At 44.7% G+C, this 15,820-nt stretch overlaps 1 protein-coding gene across 1 annotated transcript in view; it reads right to left on the bottom strand.

Annotated features, from left to right (window-relative positions):
* The window catches only part of Eif2ak4 (eukaryotic translation initiation factor 2 alpha kinase 4), a 97,319-nt gene that overhangs the window by 37,343 nt on the left and 44,156 nt on the right, over positions 1 to 15,820 (bottom strand). Inside the window, exons 10-16 of the mRNA XM_051144371.1 lie at positions 14,786 to 14,892; positions 13,807 to 13,964; positions 9,945 to 10,375; positions 8,820 to 8,889; positions 5,511 to 5,594; positions 3,656 to 3,778; positions 1,206 to 1,310 (exon numbers count right to left, since the gene is read on the bottom strand). Coding sequence (XP_051000328.1) covers positions 1,206 to 1,310; positions 3,656 to 3,778; positions 5,511 to 5,594; positions 8,820 to 8,889; positions 9,945 to 10,375; positions 13,807 to 13,964; positions 14,786 to 14,892 — 1,078 coding nt within the window. The remainder of the gene's footprint in view (positions 1 to 1,205; positions 1,311 to 3,655; positions 3,779 to 5,510; positions 5,595 to 8,819; positions 8,890 to 9,944; positions 10,376 to 13,806; positions 13,965 to 14,785; positions 14,893 to 15,820) is intronic.

The following is a 15,820-nucleotide window of genomic DNA, read 5'->3' as shown; positions in this document are numbered from 1 at the left end:
TGAGTACTGGGGTGACAGGCACTCACCACCACGCCCAGCCCCTCTCCGCCTCCTCACTCTCCACTCCTGACGGCTGGTCTTGCCATCATCTAAATTCCATTTTCCTTCTCTGCTCAGTCTGGGAAGGAGCTGAAGAGCTAGCTTACCACAATTATGTGGAGGCCAACTTTCCAAAGACGTCCTCTCTACACAGCACAGTCTTCTCTATACATCACAGCTCCAGCCAATCAGAACATGGGATGTTCAACCAACCAAGTGTGTTCACCCCTGGCCCTTAGCCTATGCCGTGAGCCTGCCCTAACACTACTGTGCTCTGTCCTTGACTCTGGCCTGCTAGACCCCTCTACCCTTTAAGGCCCATCTGGAGTTCCCCTGTTGTTATTCAGCCTTTCTTTTTCCTTGGGTGATGGGGGTCTCACTATGTGGCCCAGGTTGGCCTTGAACACCTGGGTTTAATGGATTCTTTGGCTTCAACCATCTGAGTAGCTGAGAGTACAGGTATGTGCCATGACACTGGGTTTACAGACTTTTTCATTCCTCACAGTCATATATTTTCTCCCCTCTTACTATTTCTCTCACCTCACATGAATTAGCTTTGTATGCTATACTAATCCACAAAGGCAGAACGAGTATTTGTCCAGGACTGAGCCTCATTTTTGCAAACCAACTCAAAGTTCCTCAGATGCAAAACATCTCATCAAATGCCTAGCAAAGAAATATCAAAGAAATATGAAATATCAAATTATTTCATAAAGCAGTGCATGCCTTTTACCTAGCCACTGTTCATAAACCAGTAACTTCATGTCCCGATTCAATGCCTGAGTTGGGCATGGTGGCGCACATCTGTAATCCCAGCACTTGGGAGGTAGAGGCAGGTGGATCGCTGGAGTTCGAAGCCAGCCTGGTCTACAAAGGAGTCCAGGACAGTCAGGGTGACACATAGAAACCTTGTCTTGAAACTCTTCGCCCCCCCTCCACCACCCCCCGCCCGCCCGGCTTTCCTCCCTCTCAAAAAAAAAAAAAAAAAAAAAAAAAAAAAAAAAATCAAAGCCTAAGAGACACTTGCAGCCAGTCCCTTCAGACTCGCCTTGCAGTAGAGAGAGACATGGCAGGGCACAGAGGCCGCTATCCATTCTCTGTATTCCTAGGACTATTAAGGCACTCAGGTCATTTTCAGGTATACCCTGATTTAAAAAAATACTCACAGCAAAGGCTAGATGGTCTGTTGCCAAACCAAAATCACCTATTTTCACATGGTCATCAGAATCCAAAAAAATGTTGACAGGCTTCAAATCCCGGTGAATCATTCCCTGTTGGAAGACAATGAGGAATCCAACAATTGCTTCCCAAGTGTAGCTAGCACTTTATGTGTTGCTAGATTTGAAAGGCCAAGCGTGTGATGACAACTGGATGAGATCTTCTGCCATGGAGCACCTTGCCCTAGATGTGTGGTCTCTGGCATGTCCTCTGAGGGTTCTGTGACCTCTCACCAGTGGTCCTGAGCAGGAACAACTCACAGGCTCCCACCACCAGACGCCCTCAGAGATTTCACGTCACCTTTCCCTCTGTCCGGTCAGCTCCCACACTACTTTCATCCCCTCTCCTGTGTTTCCCTTTGCACTAGGACACTGTACTTCTCCACTCATTCTCACTGCACCGACATTCACCTATTCCACCGCTTTCACGAGCCTTGGATATTATTCTAGCAATTCAAGTTTGTATGGCCAGCTCCCAGGAATGAATGACTCAGGGCTGTCATGACAGGAGTCCCGCGTCCTCCTCCTGAGGGCTCCTCGTGCTCACTGCTTCACACAGAAGATGCTAAATGTAGTAAGAGCTCTTCCCTGCCTGAGCTTTTATATGAAGTAAAGGCAACTTCTGCCTCTGAGAACAAGAGTCGCTCTCAAGTGTGGGCTTGTCACGTGTGTGTGCCTCTGCGTATGGAGGTGATGCACAGAGCTGGGCCCCAGCTGATAGAGTAAAGATATTGAAAACATAAGCGCACGCTCCCAGGACCCCAGGACAGCACCACAGGGAGAGGTCTGATGGTGTCTATTAGACTTCCTTCTATTTTCCACCTTACAAATTATGTCATGTAGATTTCCTGGTTTCTCAATATGAACGAGGCACAGTATGAACATTTTGAAGTTCCAAAAAGTTGAGGCAAAGGGAAAAAAAACCTAACATGTTTTCACTGATTCATGAGACAATTCCATGTTTAAGATGTGAACAGTCTCTTACTCCAGAGCCAGGCCTGGGAGCATTCCCCTCGTACTGTGAACTTCTAGCTTTACAATGAATGACATTTCTACACACAGTTAAGCCATGTTACTGAGCCTTCTTTTTTTTTTTTTTTTAAAAATTGTTATAAACACTTAAAAATATAAAAGCTATTTTTAGTTCACAGGTCATGTAAGAACAACTGTGAGCTAGATTTGATGCAGGGGCCACTGTCTGATGATACCCATCCTCACTTTCAGGTGCTGTTCTTGTCTTCTGTTCCTTTGTTCTATTACCTACAACAATGTATTATTTCAGGCCAGCAAGGTGGCTCAGCAGGCATAGGCCCTGGCCACAAGCCTGGCAACTTGGGTTGATGCATGGCATTCACATGGCAGAAGAAAAGAAACTCGTCCTCTTCCACACGCGCACGGTGGCACTCACTGGCCCACACACGTACACACAAATAAACAATAAACCTAACTAAGTGTGAAATGACTATTTCTCATACCCATAGTTTCCTCCCTGGCTTTGTTCTATACACTTGTTCTATATTTTCTTTTCCTTTTTCTTTTCTTTTCTTTCTTTTTTTTTTCCAAGACAGGGTCTGGTCTCTCTGTGTAGCCTTGGCTGTCCTAGACTTGCTTTGTAGACCAGATTGGCCTCGAACTCACAGTGATCTACTTGCCTCTGCCTCCCGAGTTCTGGGATTAATGGCATGCGTCACCTGCCTAGCTGGTAAAGTGTTTGCTATGAAAGCATGAGGCCCTGAATTCAGATACTCAGCCCCCACATAAAAGCTGCGTATAGAGGGTGGCAGACAAATAGATCCTGAAAGCTCCATGCTCCGTGAGAGACTTTGTCTCAAAAACAAAAACAAAAACAAAAAACAAAAAACAAAAAACAAACCAAAAAAACCAAACCAAACCAAAACAAAACAAAAAAAAAGGTGAGCAATAGAAGAAGATACCTATTTTAGTTACTTTTCTTTTGATCTAGACAACGCACAGAAGAAAGAGTTTATTTGGGCTTAAAGACTCAGAGGGTGAGTCCATGACCATCATGGCAGGGAGCATGGCAGCAGGCGGGCAGGCACGACACTGCAACAGTAGCTGAGAGCTTGCATCCTGATCTACAAACTACAAGGATGAGAGAGCTAACTGGGAATGGTGTGGGCTTTTGAAACCTCAAAGCCCTCCCAGCGTGACACACCTCCTTTAAGAAGGCCACACCCCTTAATCCTTCCCAGAGGAACTGGAGACCAAGCATTCAAATATATGAGGCTATGGGGCCGTTGACCTCTGGCATCCACAAGCACATTCACAGGGGAGTGTGTCCCTAATTCCCAAAGGACATGCACAAACATCCATGCAGCGCACACACACACAATTCATGTAACTAGAAGTATATGAACATGAGATGTTATAAAGTTTACTTTCTCATGGATATAAGCTAATCCATCCAGAATCTCTCGAAAAAGCCTCCAAAGCCTGATGGTATCTCGAAACAGTCCCTGGTCAATAGTGTCACGCAGAGTGCTCTTCTCACAGTACTCCATCTACGGAAAAGAACAAACCTGCTCAGGACCTGGTCAAAATAAGGAGGATAAAAGTTCAAAATAAGCTGGGCACGGTGGGGCACGCCTGTAATCCCAGCACTCGGGGAGGCAAAGGCAGGCAGATCTCTGTGAGTTCAGGGCCAGCCTGCTCTACAAAGGGAGCCAAGGACAGCCAAGGCTACACAGAGAAACCCTGTCTTAGAAAACAAACAAACAAACAAACAACAACAACAACAATAAATAAAAAACCCAACCCAACCCCAAAACGTTAGAAATAAGGAAGAAAACTCAATGTAATCACTCCTGTTAAAACTTGTGACAAGGATTTTAAGGAGTTTTGGAAGCTATGGATTCCATCCCCAGCACCCCATGACACACAGAAGCAACTATGTGCCTAATAATAACCTTAATAACCAATAGTACTGAAGAATACAATGGGCAAATATACATAATATTAGCAGGTAATATAGCCTTTTACCTCCATTGGGATTGAATTTAGGACCTCTTGCATGCTAGCTGCTTATTTTTAAAAGGTTTTATTTGTTTAAAATCTCTGTTACAAACATAAAATTTGAGATTTCAATAAAATGTTATTATGTTACAAGATTGCTTCCAATCTCAAATTTCCAAGAATAGCTAATTAGCCTAATGATGTTCTTGGCTTTATTTGTACATGAATAACAAATGTCCTTGGACTCTAGAGAAAAACATTACATGCATGGAAACATTCAAGCAGGGGCTCTGTCTCACCCCTCCCTGAGAGTATTAAGAGAGAAAACAATTAGCATCATTTAAGCCTTCTGTCAATGTGTGAAACTCGCTTCTGGGTTCAAGCCAGAGCCAGAGTCGGAAAACACTCAAGCAGAAGTGTCGTGCTGTTTCACAAACTAGCCATCATCCTTGCGTCCTCAGAGTCACAATGGCACATTCAGAGTCACCCTCCAGGCCCCACTTGGGGCCCTCCAGCTCCTGGGAGTCCCACCCTTCCTTTCACAGGACTGTTCAGAAAAAGGACACATGCAGATAGTTACGGCATGCCCACTCCCTTTTTTTTTTTTTTTTTTTTTTTTTGAGACAGGGTTTCTCTGTGTAACAGGTCTGGCTGTCCTGGACTCTCTTTGTAGACCAGGCTGGCCTTGAACACTCCTGCCTCTGCCTACCTAGTGGTGGGATTAAAGGCGTGTACCACCTGCTGCATGCCCACTCCTGCATTCATGAGATTCAGACATGGTTCTAGGCACTTCATTTCACTTAGCTGTAAGAAGTACCACATAGTTAATTACTCTGTGGGAAACTGAGGCACAAAAGACTAAAGAATCTCATCTGAGCTCACACAGTAGAGACAGGTGGATCCAGGACAAGAACTTGCACCTCCTGGGTCCAGAGCTGCCCTGTGGTGCACCTGATAACACTGGGAAAAAGGATGAGTTCAAGGCACAGAGAAGGCTTCCATGATATAGCTTTCTTGACCAATTACTCATTTTTTTTGTTGTTGTTTTGTTTTTTGAGACAAGGTTTCTCTGTGTAGCCTTGGCTGTCCTGGACTCTCTTTGTAGACCAGGCTAGCCACGAACTCACAGAGATTCGCCTGCCTCTGCCTCCCCAGGACCAATTACTCTTTGGCAATGCCAGTCAGTCCTCTTTTGTCCATTGCCTTGTGGCACATCATAAAACACACTGCCAACAAGCAACGAGAGGCACCACAACACTGAGCTGTCCACCATGGTCTCACCTGGATATAAAGGTAGTGTATAGCCTCGGTTGTCACTGATGGCTCAATTTCATGGCAACTGTCCTTTCCATTGCAGTCTTCATCCTAACCCAAGAAGAACACAGGAGAACTCAAACTGAGGGCAGAAATTAAGTGAGAGCATCACCACCTTCAAGAGCCTGTGTTCTAAGACACAACCTCATGCCTGTGTGTGGCCTCCTATTGTTTTAGGGGACATCAGCAGAAGAGAACACAAACTGTCCTTTAGAAGCTTGGAGCACTTTAAAGGAAAGTCTGCTATAAGCAGAAATTCTGCAGAGCTTACAGAGCTCCTAGTACACAGAACGATGGGGAAATGGGGACAGGTAAGATGTGCAGTAATAGAAAGCCTCCTGCCCAAGCCTTCCCACTGAAGGCCAGAATATGATAATGCTAAGAAAGGCAGAAGAATACAGGGGAACCTGTGTGACCAGGATGGTTCCCTTTGGTGGGATGTATGGAAAGCAGTTTTAAGGTGTACATACTATCAAAGGGTATGGTGCCCTCTGGGCTATACCCTCGAGCCCCCCCAGGAATTGCTGCCACTCATGAATAGCAAGTAATATGCAGACCATTTCCTCACATGGCCAACTTGTTTCCCATGAGTGATTTTCCTTCTAATTCATGGTATCTTAAGTCTTTTCCAGGGCTGGAGAGGCCAGAAAATGGTTACTGGTCAGTGGTTAAGAGTGCTTACTATTCTTGCAGAGGACCTGGGTTCTATTCCTAGCACCAAAATGGGCAGCTCACAACCACCTCTAACTCCAGTTCCAGGGGATCCAGTGCCCTATGACCTCTATGGGGCAGTTGCACTCACATGGTGTGCATGACCTCAGACAGAAACATATAAATGCATTAAAAATACATATTCTAAAGTCTTTTCTTCTGGGTAGACATATTTAAATACTTTCTAACCCCAAGAAGGGAAAGAAGCATTAGCTAGCTTCTGATCATTTCTCGTTTACAGGGTTTTTAGTAGATTTTATTTTTTCTATTTTTAGTTATATCTATATGTGCATGCCTATGTGTAGGGGTGTACATGTAAGTGCAAGTGCCTGTGGAGGTTAGAAGAGGTCGTAGAAGAACCAAGCAGTTATGAGCCAGGCAGTGCTGGGAATCAATTCTCTATAGAGCATTATTATATGCTCTGGTCCCCTGACTTCAGTTTTTATGAGGAAGGATGGTTTTCAATATTTTCCCTTTTTAAAGAAAAATGAAAAGTTCTGTTTTTTAAATAACTAGATTCAACTACTGAATTACTTATGTTCTCTGGAGAGTGTCTGTGAAGATTATTAAGCCCTCGGGGTTTCTACCCGTCAATTAGAATGCTCGTGGGATGTTGCCTGTAACTGAGCCAAACTGGAAGCATAAATTCGATGCTCTTAATAATGAAATGCAAAACTAAAACTAAAAGCAAATATTAGATTACTTATGCTATTATTATAGCTAAATTTATAATTAAAAATGAAAGCAAAAGGAGCATAAGTAAGTACTTATTAAAAACATACTGGCTAATTCATTCAAATCAATTAAACTGTGTATCTAACAAGGTCTACATGTTTATATCCTGTGAGTGAACACATAAATGCTGATGGTTACCCTTTTATTCCAAGTAATACAGTTACAGAACACATTATTCAGAGTCTACAATGGACAGCCCACTGTTTTTACTCTGAACTTGAGGTACCAGCCTGGGGCTCTGTGGCCTCACCAGAGAAGAAGCAGGGCTACCAGGAATCTGAAGGCTCCGGAGTGTCTGTCCAAGGCTCCGGAGTGTCTGTCCAAGGCTCCGGAGTGTCTGTGCAAGGCTCCGGAGTGTCTGTCCAAGGCTCCGGAGTGTCTGTGCAAGGCTACAGAGTGTCTGTGCAAGGTTCCGGAGTGTCTGTCCAAGGCTCCGGAGTGTCTGTCCAAGGCTCCGGAGCGTCTGTCCAAGGCTACGGAGTGTCTGTGCAAGGCTCCGGAGTGTCTGTCCAAGGCTCCGGAGTGTCTGTCCAAGGCTACGGAGTGTCTGTGCAAGGCTCCGGAGTGTCTGTCAAGCTTTTAAAACCATGAGCCATATGGAGAAATGTGTTTTATATCCTACCTAGTATACACACCTACGAGAGATAGTTCTTTAAAAAAAAGATTCATTCTCTCTCTCTCTCTCTCTCTCTCTCTCTCTCTCTCTCTCTCTCTCTCTCTCTCTCTCTCTGTGCGTGTGCGTGTGTGCAGTAAACATCTGGAACTAGAGTTACAGGCAGCTGTGAACTGCCTGACTTGGTTCCTGGGAATGAGTTCAGCTCCCTTTCCAAGGCAGTACTTGCTCATACCTGCCGAGTCATCTCTCCAGCCCCCAGAAGGGACAAGTTCTACCCACAAACTTTACTTTTACTACAAGTTAAGGTTCATCCTGGCATTATTTCCTCTTGTCCTCAGCATCCGCCATAACACAAGGCTGGCTGTGATCCTTTGCCTCCTCAGACATTGCAGGGTCACGCTACACAGTTAAAACACTGTGCTAGAAGACCGTTTGTCCAAATGAGCATCAAGATTAACTGACGTGGCTAAGTTAACTCTGTGATGAGACACAGTAACCTGCATTCACCCCTCATCCTCGACCACAGGGAACGTTTCCCAATCCACTAGGAAACTTAAGACACAAAGACTCTGTAGAATTTATTTCATCTACTTGTATGTACACGCCTGCTTGAGTTTAGAGATGCCTGTGGAGGCCAGAAGATGCTGGATGCCCCGGGACTGGACTGACAGGTGGTTGTATGTCATCTTGTAAAGGTGATGGGAACCGAGCTCAGGTCTGCAAGAGCCAGTAAGTGCTTTTAACCCGCTAAGCTAGCCCTCTATTAGAGGGTGACACTTTTTTACCACATGCAGGAAAAGTACAGCTTGTCCATGTATTTCTCCTTTATTTGTCAGTATAAGAATTATGCTACATTTATATATATCAGTATACATTTGTAATGTGAATGAAAGCCCGTAATAAACACAAGTAGCATATATTTTAAATGAATGGATGTGGCTTTTTTGTTTGTTTTTTTGAGACAGGGTTTCTCTGTTAGCCTTGGTTGGCATGGACTTGCTTTGTAGACTAGGCTGGGCTCGAACACACAGAGATCCACCTGCCTCTGCCTCCGACTGCTGAGATTAAAGGGGTGCGCCATCACGCCCGGCCCACTGCTACTCACATGTCAGATTAAGGCTTTTACATTCTGCCGGATGTTCACAGCATCTGATGCCGTTTGCTTACGCTTCATGCTCTAAGTAAAACTAGGTAACGTCTACTTACGTATTTACCTGATTCTGACTTTTACTGTTTTCGTCTTCATTGTCAAAGATGATGTCACTGTCCGAATCTGAAGCAGGTCTTAGAAAAGAGAAAGAAAGTCATATTAAGGAAACAAATTTTAGCTTACCAGAAAGCCAATGAAGCTAGAGCATTATACCACGTGGTGGTCTGAAAGAGAGCAGCCGCTATAGGCTCATATATTTGAAGCTTTGTCTCTGGGCGGTGGATTGGTAGGTATGGCCTTGTTAGAGGAGGCGAGTCACTCAGGATCTTTGAGGTCTTAAGAAGCCCAGCTTGTGTGTGTGTGTGTGAGTGCGCGTGCGCGCCTATGAATCCTGCCTGCCTGCTACCATGCTTCCCACTGAAAGGGAAATGGACTAAGTCTCTTTTCTAAGTTACTTTGGTTGCGGTGTCTCCTCACAGCAACAGGACAGTACCTAAGACACACCATGATGCCAATGCACACATCAGTGCAGGCTGGGCTGTTGGTTTCTCTTTTCTGTTACCCAAACACAGAACTTTTAATTCTTTATTTTATACGCATGGGTGTTTTGCCAGCAGGTAGGTCTGTGCTCTATACGCATGCAGTGCCTATGGAGGCTAGAGGGTGTGTCAGATTCCCTGGGACTACAGTTAGAGATGGTAGTGAACAGTCCTGTACGTGCTAGGTAGTGAACTGAGGTCCTCTGGAAAGCAAAAAGCGCTTTTAACCACAGAGCCATCTCTCTAGCTCCCAACAAAGAACTCTTTTAGCCAGCTTGTTTCTCAAAGTAATTAATTGCTAGGAGTTGTAATAAATTGTATTCAACTGAGTACAATGAAGTAAATCCTAAGGCAAATGCCCTTGGGTCATAATTTTGGGTCTCAACACTCTGGTCCACAGAGTCGGAAGCTGTGATTTAAAGCAGTGCCCTGTCACAAATTTTCTCAAGTGTATCAAGATAAACTATTGGAAAGCACTTCTGCTTCTCCCTTCTCCTCTGGGTTGCATTTGGCAACTGTCAGAAAGAGGAAATTTCCACTGGTTTGCTTTTTTCTAAACAGAGTCAATATCTTGGGATTTCAGAGTTCCTCTGGTGTGGGCCTGTGGGGTTCGGGATGGGGGGGGGCGGTCCCCCACTGCTAGCACTTACAGAAAGGACTGTGAGAAGACGCCATCATGCTCATCCTCATCCTCCTCATCACTGCTGGAGCCCTGGCCAGTGACTGGGAAGCGCGTGCTGGTGGAGCGCTCCGCAGACGTGCTCCACTCCACCGAGCTGCTGAGGATAGGCGGAGGCGCAGCAGCCTCTACGCTGCCCAGCTCTTCCTCCGTGTTGCCAGATGCTTTCCCACCGGTGGCTAGGCTGTCGTGGGCTTGGGGTCTGCAGTCTGGGGGTGGTGTGTCTGGCACTGCGGGGCGCTCATGTCGCTCTATCCATGCATTGTAGTAGCGCACAATGTTCTCATGGTGCAGGCGAGACAGCAGCGTCACCTCGCCCTTGATGCGGCGAAAGTGCCTGCTCGCAGGGTTGATGGGGATCCGCTTCACGGCGTAGCAGCACCCGTCCAGTTTGTTCTGTACCTGGCCAGCAGGAGAGGACAGGACCTGGTCAGACCCGTGGCCTAAGGCTTTGCACACTGGTATTTACACCGCGTAGCCCCATTACTTCCTCCCCAGCAGAACCAGGAGTCTGAGAACCCATAACGATAGCTGAAAGGCACAAGGCTTAAATTCAACCCGAGGAAAGCTTTGGTTGGCCCCGAACTAGGGAAAAAGCTGAAAGAATCCAGATGTGAGGATTCGCTAGGAGACACTGGGAGAGCACAACCGTCATCTCTCCGCCTCCTTGTTTCTTTCCCTTTCGCCCCACCCCTCCCTTTTCTCCTCTCTCTTTTTTGGACCGGATCTCACTTTGTCGCCAGGCCAGGAACCTGACCTACTCCTACTTCAGAGCGGTGACTATCAGAAGACACATTTTCTTTCTTTTTTTCAGGCAAGGTTCTCTAATAGCTCACGCTGGCTTCAAACAGAGATAAGGCTAGCCTTTGATTCTTCATCCTCCTGCCTCCTTTTGAGTGCGGGGATTACAGGCATAGACCACCTGACAATCTTTTCTTTTCTTCTTAAAAATTTATTCACTTTACATCCCAATCTAGCCCCCTCCCTCATCTCCTCCTGGTCCCACCTTCCCTCTCTCTCTCTGCGCCCCCTAGTCTTCAGAAAGGGGGAGCCCTTCTCTCCACCAACTGATCCCAGCCTGTCAAGTCTCATCAGGACTGCCTGCATCCTCTTCCACTGTGCATGGTAAGATACCCCACAAGGGAAGTGACCAAAGTATAGGCAACAGAGTCCCTGGCAGGGACAGCCCCTGCTCTCCTTAATAGGGGACCCATATTGAGACTGAGCTGCCTATCGGCTATATCTGAGTAGGGGGCCTTTTCTTTATTGATAAGTGTAACATTTTTCTCTTAAAAAATTAGGTTAACATGGAGTCATGAGTTCCATTAGTTTTCATGACAATTATTTCCCTGTTCTTCAGTTATTATATCTGCTAAGTGAGTATCAAATTACATTTTAGTTTTAAAGTAAAATTAATTTTACAAAGCCAGTGGGAGTTTTCATCTGATGATTTTATTTTCTTAATACTGAAAGTCACTAAAGATGTATGAAACTCCAGAAGTTTTAACAAACCTAAAATGAAGTACTGATTATTTTACAAAAAAATCTCTAAGGTTGCATAAATTTGGTAGAGATATTCAATTTCCTTGAAACCCAGTTTTCTTACCTATGTGGCATTTATACATGCTCATTACCAGCTTGAACGGGGACACTGAGGAGTGAATGAGAACGTCTGGAAGGTGTGCTTGATAAACAGCAGCAATCACCGTTAACATATACGCTGCCCATTGATTGTGTCACCCAACTAAGATTCAAAACTGATGATATCAATTATAAAACCAAACAACAAAACCAGAAGCACAAAGAAACAGAAAGGTTGCAGTGCTCACACCCCACCCCGATCCTGAAGGTTTCGCTGGTTTGACTGAATTGATTATACCAGGTTTTCCTTCATATTTACAGAAGATTAATGTACTAAAAAAATCTCAGAACGCATTTGTCCAAATGAGAAAATGCTCAAATGGTGAAGGGCCAACATCTCAAGAAAGCTGACTGTGAAGCAGGCTGAAGTACTCAGATGGCAATACAGTGTTTCTGTGTGTGTGTGTGTGTGTGTGTGTGTGTGTGTGTGTGTGTGTGCGCGCGCACACACACACATGCACAAGCTGGGGCTTCTCAAGAGGAGAAATGAGTGCCTCAGAGATGAAGACATCCTCGTTGTAGCAACTCACTAGCCATCTTTAAGAACATATAAGTAAAAAAGGCTACAAGGGACCCTGTCCAAAAAAGACAAGGAAAAAAAAAAAAAAAAAAAAAAAAAAAAAGAAAGAAAGAAAAAAAAAAAAAAAAAAAAGAAAGAAAGAAAGAAAGAAAGAAAGAAAAGAAAGAAAAGTTTTATTGTTTTAAATTCAAGAATCTAAAGAAAAGACATGGAATTAATAACAACAACACTGTGAGTGAAACTCCTTCTAGAAGGAACCATGAGTGTTCCTGCAGGGCACCCGCCTTGCTGAAGCCTGCCCTCTGCTATTGTGGGGAAACTGTTGTTTTGGTTGAGACGCCTTCTACAGCAAGAGCACTGCTCCGTGTGCCTGTATGGTCCTGTACTCCCAACCCTGGAAGGTGAAGGCAAAAGGAGCCGGAGCTCAAGGTCATTCTTGGCCACACAGAGTTTGAAGGCAGCCTAGGCTATATAATTCTGGAAAACCTGCCAGGATGCCAGGTGGTGGTGGTGCACGCCTTTAATCCCAACACTCGGGAGGCAGAGGCAGGTGGATCACTGTGAGTTTGAGGCCAGCCTGGTCTACAAAGCGAGTCCAGGACAGCCAAGGCTACATGGAGAAACCCTGTCTCGAAAAAACAAAACAAACAAACAATCAAACAAATAACCCCCCCCCCCAAAAAAAACCAAAAACCAACAACAATAAAAAACATGCCAGGGATACACTAGCTCATTTAGTAGAGTGCTTGCCAACCGTGCACAACTCTGGGTTTGATCCCCAGCACGGTATGAACAGGCATGGAAGCAATGGTCTGACACCCCAGCACTCAGAAGGTATAAGTAGGAAGATGAGAGGTTCAAGGTCATCTTCTGGTAAATTGTGAGTTTGAGGCCAGCCTAGGCTCCATGAAACCTTGTCTCAAAACAAGCAAGCAAACAAACAAAAACTCCCCAAAACACAACAGAACAATACCCCACAAAACCACACAAAATCAAGGAACGTCTCCCTCTTCATATCCTCAGAATCCCAAACGCGTATGGCTGCCACCGGTAGAGGTCATAGAGGATGGTATGTACCTCGGCTGTTCTGCATGCGTAGCCGTATCTCCTACGGTTTACAAAATACTTAAATTATGTAAAAACAGCTGAAGCCTCTTCCTACATTCACATAATAAAATCTGCCCCAGACCAAATGAGCAGAGTAACAGCAGCACACCTTAAAACATGCCATTAGCTTTCCATCTTCCTAAGCTAGAAAGCGAGCGTCATCAACACCGCCTCCTGGTGTGAATGCTACCTCTGTTCTAAGTTTGGAACCCTTTTCGCTATGGCAACTCCAACAAAATTGGCAGAAAGGCAGGAAGGACAACTCCCTTCTTGAACCAAAACACACGAAAATGTTCTCCACGCAGAGATTTCGACCACTCAGGGTGCTGATAACCATGGTTTGTTTCATGTCATTGTTCTGAGCCAACCAAGGACACAGGGACAGTGCACGGATGTGTCCAGGGTAGCACATAAGAAAGCCTTTAACTCCAGGAGGTGAAGATGCTCACAGCTTCAAAGAGTCTAATTCACCTCCCTTCCACTCTCAAAATGGAAACCAAGCCTGTGAGGTCATGGAAACAAAAAGAAGGAGCTTTAAAAGGGATTGGGGACAACCCTGTCACACCTTGATGACAGCTCCAAAAGCTCCTTTCCCTAGAAGCTGAAGTTCTTCAAACTCAATGAAGTATCGGGAAAACTGTCTCTGTGTCTCACTGAAGAACGAGGCGCTGGGCAGCTGGTTGCTGGGAATGACCGTCTCAATGTAATCTGGTCCCCCAGAATCTAGGAGGAAACAAAGGCATTAGGAAACAGGAAGGCTGGGCCAGAGAGACGGATCAGTGGCTGCTGAAGGCTCATACTGCCTTTGCAGAGGACTCAAGTTTGGTTCCCAGCATCCACATTGGGCAGTTCACAACTGCTAGCAACTCCACCTCCAGGGAACCTGAAGCCCTCTTCTGGACTCTCTGGGCATAGTATCCACATGTGCACACACCCCACCCCATATATATATATATATAGTTAATAATAATAATAAAAAAGAGCAGGCCACTCATAGAAGCCAACAACATAAGCATGAAAAGGGGCCCCAAATAACAGTCTGAAAAAACACTTCTTACCCTTTGACATTTTTTTCTCACCTTGTCATCTTTAAAATAGGCAGGAAGATACAGTTAGCCCATTTTACAGGTGAGGGTATCAAGAATGGAGAGAAAGTGACTGAGCAAGATAGCTACAACCCAAACTCAGATTTCCTGGTCTATCCCAAGCTCTACTAAGGTAACACGGCCATATGGGGGACACACAAGAAGAGGATGTCCACTCCATCAACAGAGGCTGGAAAAACTAGGGTCGCAAAGCAGTCCCCTACAAGCCAGGCCTGCACATATATGGATTAAGTGTAGCTCGGCATAAGTTCAGACATTTTTTTTTTTAAATTGTGTTTTCACAATTAAAAAAAAAAAAAGGTAGTCAAGTGTAATAGGACATGCCTGTAATCTTAACACTCAGACAGGAAGACCAAGAGGTCTAGCCTGGGCTACATAGTGGGATCCTATCCAAAGAACGTGGGGAGAAAGCAATGTAGGCAGCAGGCAGTAACTCACCTTCAGGACTCTGCTCCACTAACGGCACTTTTGGTTGCGGGTTTATAAAGCTGTGTTTCAGCAGCTGCTGGGGGCTCCATCTTTCCTTGTCGTCCAGGCAAACACACCTCAGTGGGGGAGGGAGAATCTCAGAGTGGACAATGTAAATGCCTTTCTAGTTAATCTACCCTCTTCAACACTGAGTCTGCTTTTCTTTTTAAATACACATTAGCAAATTCATGTTACTTATGGAGCAACATGTACTTAAAACGAATTAAAAAAAAAGGGTAACTACCTTCATTTTGTTACAGAGGCATAGAATGACTTGAAATGCTCACAAGCCATATAAATCAGCTCTGAATTTTTGCTTAGTAACCTGCCTTGAACTAAGCAAGCCTGCTGGGGACCAGGCATAAATGAAGCTTTCCAAAGACAGCACCAGATGCTGACGAACCTGAGCTACAAGAGCAGACACCGGGCAACGCTGCTGACAAGTTCCACATTTCACCACACACCTTCAACCCTCAGTCCTTGAGCCCAGTAACTCAGCATTTGATGTTCTAACAAGTCGCTTTGTTTTGCTTGAGATTTATCAAAACAAGCCAAACCGGGAATTCTCAAATGGGAGTACCTGACCCACATTTGACATTTAAGTAACAAAGTTAAAAGAATCAAGTGTCATTGTGAGGTCCAGACTTTCGAACCTACATACACGAAGCAACAACAGCAACTACCATAAAGGATGACTTAACGTTTTATGTCACAGCATGAAGAGGTAAAATCTTAATTTATACTTGAAGGGGCAAATAACATTGTTTGTATAACATGTTATATTTTCTGTTCAATTTAAAGTAAATTTCAGTTATACCAGTAAAACAAAATTCCTGCAAGTATTCAAATATTACTCAAAATTATACAATATTTTGAGACAGGGTCTCAGTGTATGTAATTCTGACTCGCCTGAAACCCAAAGATCTGCTGGGATCAAAGGTGTGCACCACCATACCTGTCCTTAATTTATTTTCTGATTTATTTTTATTTTCTGTATAATGATTT

The sequence above is a fragment of the Acomys russatus genome, chromosome 4, assembly GCF_903995435.1.
Source record: "Acomys russatus chromosome 4, mAcoRus1.1, whole genome shotgun sequence".
In the NCBI taxonomy this organism is placed as follows: Eukaryota; Metazoa; Chordata; class Mammalia; order Rodentia; family Muridae; genus Acomys; species Acomys russatus.
This window is presented reverse-complemented; position numbering and strand designations above follow the sequence as displayed.